The sequence below is a fragment of the Poecilia formosa genome, unplaced genomic scaffold, assembly GCF_000485575.1.
Source record: "Poecilia formosa unplaced genomic scaffold, Poecilia_formosa-5.1.2 Scaffold0, whole genome shotgun sequence".
Taxonomy (NCBI): domain Eukaryota; kingdom Metazoa; phylum Chordata; class Actinopteri; order Cyprinodontiformes; family Poeciliidae; genus Poecilia; species Poecilia formosa.
The window spans coordinates 4265999-4271998 of NW_006799939.1; the positions used below are offsets into that span (position 1 = coordinate 4265999).

Here is a 6000-nt window from a genome sequence, read left to right on the forward strand (position 1 = left end):
ATGACCACTGGAGATGGGCACCAGCTCCAAAGTGACCCTGCAAGGACAAGCAAGGACAGACAATGGATGGACGGATAGAAACATAAAGTCCATCTAATATACAGTGAGGTGAAAAAAGTTCCTGGGCTATGAATACTTTTTCAAAGGCACCGTATATTTATGTTTTTGCAACGCCACTCCTTTGTCGTCTCTTCTCAAAAGCGGTTCGATTAGCTTTAGGTCACAATACATCCTCACCTCTCCTAAACGAGAACGACTTCATCACTGTCTACTTAAAAACAGCAGGACTTCTGCCTCGTCAGAAGTACTTTACGCAACTCTACTTTAGAGTCAAAAATATCCCCCGAGTGTGTGTCACGCAGAGAAGAAATAGGAGTTTTATGCCGGAGAGAAAGATGAGCAGTCAGAATGTCTCATCTTTAGCTGACCTATGAAATAAAACTCTGTAGTTTTTATGTGAAGCACTAATACAACAGGCATTTTTGGTGGATAGGATTTCAGAGAAGTCCAGAAGACTCCGAATTTTGTGAAATCTCATTTCTTGAAACTGCGGGGCAAACTATCAAACTGCTGACGAAGAATTAGTGGTGACCGCATGTGTTTGAGTTAGAGCTCCCACATCCGAGTCTAAAATTCACAAGGGAGAAGAGGGCGATGGCTCAGATCCACTTTGTAGCACAAGCCTGACTTTCTAATCACATCGTCAACCTTGTGAGTTGAGGACATTAAATGTCAGGGGACGATGGGAGCATCAGTGATTGATGAGTTTGTTTCTGTATGTACCGTTCTGTTTGTGTGATCCTATAGCTGCCCCCAGGTGCAAACCTTGTATCTCTAAATGTCAACTCCTCCCAAGTAAAAAAAAAAAAGAAGAAAGAAACAAAAAACAAGTTTTGGTGTTTTACAAAGATTTGAGAGTTTTTGGGTGACTTTACAAGGTATCATAAACCTAGAAAGCTTCTCTCCCTGACAGGAATTTGTGCCTCTTCTCACTTATTGTAAATTAAGTTCAGCTTTCAGCAGCTTAGTCGTGAACAGAGGCCCCCCACCTTTTTCTTTTTTTCTTTTTTTTTCTTTTTTTTTCTTTTTTTCTAAATGTCTCAAATCAAATCCCCTTTTTTCCTGCATAGATTAGCCTACAAGTGTCTGAGCCAGGCGCTGTTTAAACAATGGCATTTCTAACACTGTTCCTATCACCTTGGAAACGCCATGGCAACCTGTGATGTGAGAGGGCACAGTGTGGCTCAATTAGCAGCAGCTGTATCTCACCACGCTCCGGCAGCAGCAGAGTATCTCCATATTCTGTCTGCTTTCAAGCCCTTAAGTGACACAAATATGTGAAGTGTTACATCGCCTTTAATGTCACTTTAGGTTCCCATGATTTTTTTTTTCTCTTTCCACCCATCATATTCCTTCTCGTGTTGATGGATGCATACATACACGCAGGAAGTTGAATAGATATTCAGTAACGATAACCAACAATTCAACAACCTCCAGTTTTTGCTCAATTTTGACCTGCTGGTTTCACTTTTAGCTTATTCAGATTTCTCTTTACCTTAGGAAAGAATTAATTGCTCAAACTATTTATGTTATGCTCAGAGGTATTGCGCTGTGTGCGAGACAGCAGAGTTGTAAAATAAGGTGCCAGTGCGAAAAAGGACAAACGGTTATCATCTTTTTAAGCTGTATTTGGCACCTTAACTTAGCAGTTAGCACGGTTAGCATGGCTAATTCTAAACACCTGTCTCTGTGCTTATTCCAGACAATAGACATTCGTACCTTTGCTCTGAGACATCCAAGGCCAGCATAACATAATCGAAGGACTTGGAAGTTTAACCATAGCAACCTTGTTTTGCTCCATTTATCCTTCCTTTCATCTGCTGATAAACTAAGTAGTTAATTAGTTCGTGATGTTTATACAGCTTCTTTCACGTCTTGGAAGAACATCTTACAGATACTGAAAATAACTTTTGAGTCTTCTCAAAGTAATAACTTCCATACTGAAAAGTGTTGTTGTCAGGGTTACATATTAGCTCTTGGGTATGGTTCGTTCTCTGATGTACAAAAGCTGAGATTTTTCACTATCCAATGAGCCAATCACAAATTAAAATGGTCCAACTCTGGTCACTAGTCAATAGTTTGTGTTTTTTCCCTTGATCCATTTCTAGCAGTCTGCCTTCTTGTTTCCAGAGGAAGTCTTGCTCTCTCTCGCTCTCTTGCTGCCTCACTGACCATCAGACAGGTCTGGACAGGCTTTCCCTTTAAATAGTTTCCTACATCTCTGTCCTTCCTCTGACTTTACCTTTAAGCGCCACACTGACACTGAAAATAGCTAATGGTAAACGCTTTTCTCTAGTAACAACTTCCCTAGAAAATAGGGATTGGAAAAAGGATCAGATTTTTTGCGTTTCTGACTCAAACCACACTCGGCGCCTTTCCAGCTCTTGTTTTATTTCTGTTCTGGTTTTCTATGAACGACTCTTCAAAAATGTAACACGAATGCGTTTGTGTCTCACTAGGTATTGTGTCCAAGTCCTTTGAATGCCGTCTGAAAGGCCAAGGAGCAACGTTTGTGGAGGCCGAGTCTGTGGAGTCGCCCGAGCACAGGAAAGGCTCGTCGGAGTCATCCAGCCACGAAGAGGCCGTCCAGCAGGTCATCATCATCCAGGGATACGGTGAGGAGGACATGGCCATCGACCAGGCCCTGGAGGAGTCGGCCGCCGCCACCCTGCAGACGCTGGCCATGGCCGGCCAGGTGGCCGAGGTGCTCCACATCACAGAGGACGGACAAGTCATAGCCTCGGGCAGGGAGGTGGCCTCGGCAGGGGCGCACCTGGCTGGAGGCAGCACCCAGTACGTGGTGGTGGAGTCCGGGGACGCCAGGAAGGACTTGCATGCGGCTGCGGGTCAGAGTCACATCGTTTCCGAGTCGTCCACCGCCCTGGACGCTCTGCTCACCGCTGTCAGCGAAATGGGCCATCAGGAGAAAGTGCAAGGAGAGGCAACTGTCGTTCATGAAGTGTTGGCCCCCGAAGCCTCGGAGGGAGCCCACGCCGTCATGGACGTGAAGCAGGAGGAGCAAGAGGAGGTGCAGGTCATCCAGGAGGCCGGCCACGAAAACATGCAGGAGGTGCTGAAGCTCGCCGCCTCCCAGATGATGAAGGAAGGCCTCACCCAGGTCATCGTCAACGACGAGGGAACCCATTACATCGTGACCGAGCTGGAGGACTGCACCCTGCAGGTAGAGGAGGCGGTGTACGGCGGTGCGGCCGCCGGGGACGGCGAGGCACAGCAGGCGGAGCAGCAAGCAGGAGAGGAGATGGTGGTCTACCTGGACGGAGCTTCTCATAACATTGTCCTGGAAGGCTGAGGCTCGCAGCAATGACGGTCCCTGTCTGAAGTTCTGCTAAAGAGCGTCTTCAATATTGTCTCCCTCTTACAACATTATATCTGTTTTCTCAGATGATTGGAGCTATGCAACAAAGGAGCTTTTTCTGGTGCTACTCCTGTCAACTTGCAATGGTGACAGCCACCGACGACTCATTTACGTCCATACAACTTAAGCAAACGTTTAAGCAATTCTTTCTTATGGAATATGTTTTCAAAGTTTTCCTAACATATGGATTTTGCGTTCTAGAGTAAATACATTGTTCTAAGATTTTGGTTAATTTTCAGCAGGAGTTTTGCTTTGGGTCTAAAAGATGGAGGCAAATATTCAATGTTTTTGTCTCGAGTTCGTTCCTTATCCCCGCAAACAAAACAACGGTGATAATTTTGCGTTTTCTTTCCATGTTCTCCATCTCAGTCAATCTCTTTGCTTTTAGAAAAGCTTTGGGTCAATGTAATTTTTGACAATAAAGATTGTGTAATTTTTTAACCAGTGGTATGCTTTTCTCTTCTTTTTTTTTTTGGTCTACTACACTTCAGACATCCACATTGATTCCACAGTCAACAGCTGGTATATTTTTCACAATTTTGTCTCGTTATTGACCACAGACTTCAAGATAGAATAACAAAAATGTGCTTGTAAAGTGGAAGGAAAACAAAGCATGGTTTTCCGATTGTTTTGTTTTTTTAAAAGAGAAATCAAATATAGAAAGCATGATCTTCTTCACTCTGACACCCCTAAATAAAATCCATACATCTTTTTCTTTCCTTCACTATTACTTTGTGTTGGTCTATCACATAAAACACAGTACTGCACCAGCAATATACACACACACACACACACACACAATGACTGATGGCTCCCATCATGTCTTCCGATCACCAGCAGTCATTACCTTCACCATTATCATTATCGTCCTCATGATCACCATCATCCACATCGTCGTGCTCTCACCCCACCACCATTCTCTTCTAGGTGTTCAACTCACTCTTCCCGTCTTTCTCCCTTTCTCTTTTCCTTTTTTTTTCCACCCGCAGCATTTAGCACTGGAGGGAGAGTCGATACTCATTTAGGCTCCAACTTTCTAATGGTTAGAGTGGGAGAGAAAGACAACGGCCAGTCGCTAAAAGTTGAGGGGAGGACGGAGGCGAGAGTAAGCACGGATACACATGGAGGGCATCGAAAGATCATCCGTCTAACACACATACACACAGGAACGTGGCGGAGGGAGGGAGCTGAAAGGCCAGGGAGGTTGGGAAAGAGAAGCAAAATCCAGAGTCGCGCGGAGAGAAGAACCTGTCGTTTCAGCCGACACCTACACAGCCTCAGGTCGGACCCAGTTTTTCTTCTCTTCCGTTCAGCTAAAATTGACACATTCGACATGTGAGCATCAAGAAGGGCAGCATCCACTATTCAGGACACATCTTTGTTTTATGATGAAGTACAGTCAGGCTTGCACTGCTTAGTCCTGGCTCGACTCTGGACGAGCCAGAAGAGAAAAGTATTTCGCAGCGTCAGAAATTCAAAACTGACCCCAAAGAAAGTTTGTAGCTAATCCCCGTTTCACCTCGCTGTTCGGTCCAGACATGTCATTTTATATAACATAAAGCTAAACATGAAGCGCCTTACCATGAGTATTCATACCTCTTTAACTTTTTTCACATTTTAGCAAAGCAGTAGCACAGCATGATGCCACCACCACCATGTTTTACCATAAGGAGGGTGTTCTCAATGGTCTGATTAATGTTGCTTACTGTCACACATAACGATTCGCACGCAGGCCAAAACATTTCATCGTCTTCCCATCTGACCAAAGCACCTTTTCACACACTTACCGTCCCCTACACGGCTTTCTGTATGACATTTCCATGTCGGCTAAAAAGTTATATTTTGGTCCAATGTTTGCGTAGGTAGCATAAAGCCTGGATTAACTATGTTAACTGCTAACTATGTGGCCTCTAGAGGGAACAGGATTTTGAGTTGATCTACTGTGGCACTTAAAATGCAATCAAAACCAAATCAAGTTTATTTGTATAGCACATTTTAACACATAAAAGCACAAAAATACAAAGAAAAGACACCACACCAAACCAGTAAACATTACATTTTGTCAAGAGTCATCATTTATTATGGTTCAAAAGCAACTCCAAACAGGGGGTTTTTAGCCTTGATTTAAAGAACTCTGTGTTTCGGCTGTTTTGCAGTTTTCTGGAAGTTTGTCCCAGATTCCTGGCGCACAGAACCTGAATGCTGCTTCTTCATGTTTGGTTCTGGTGCTGCATGTTTTAATTTGCAATGAGAACAAATGTGAGGACATGTTGGCAAAGCACTATAGAAGGTACATGATCTTATATCGATTATAAAGTATATAAGTGGTTTTTCACATAACAAGCATCAATGTTTCCCCTACTGTACCCATAATAGGAATGTGTGTCTGGGCCTGTGGTTGTACATAATTCTGCATATCTTGTCTGAGGGATTGTGTACTGTACCGTGTTCACTCCCCCTGCCTGCCGCCCCCCCCACACACACACCCAGTGTTTCTCTGTAATCAGGGCTGGATGGGCTCATTATTAACTGCGGCAGGCCACTCGTGTGACATGGAAGAGGGA

At 44.2% G+C, this 6000-nt stretch overlaps 1 protein-coding gene across 1 annotated transcript in view; it reads left to right on the plus strand.

The window, feature by feature from the left end:
* znf407 (zinc finger protein 407) overlaps nucleotides 1-3877 on the plus strand; it is a 202833-nt gene extending 198956 nt beyond the window's left edge. Inside the window, exon 10 of the mRNA XM_016675577.1 lies at nucleotides 2520-3877. Coding sequence (XP_016531063.1) covers nucleotides 2520-3370 — 851 coding nt within the window. The 3' untranslated portion in view covers nucleotides 3371-3877. The remainder of the gene's footprint in view (nucleotides 1-2519) is intronic.
* Nucleotides 3878-6000: the final 2123 nt, after the last annotated feature.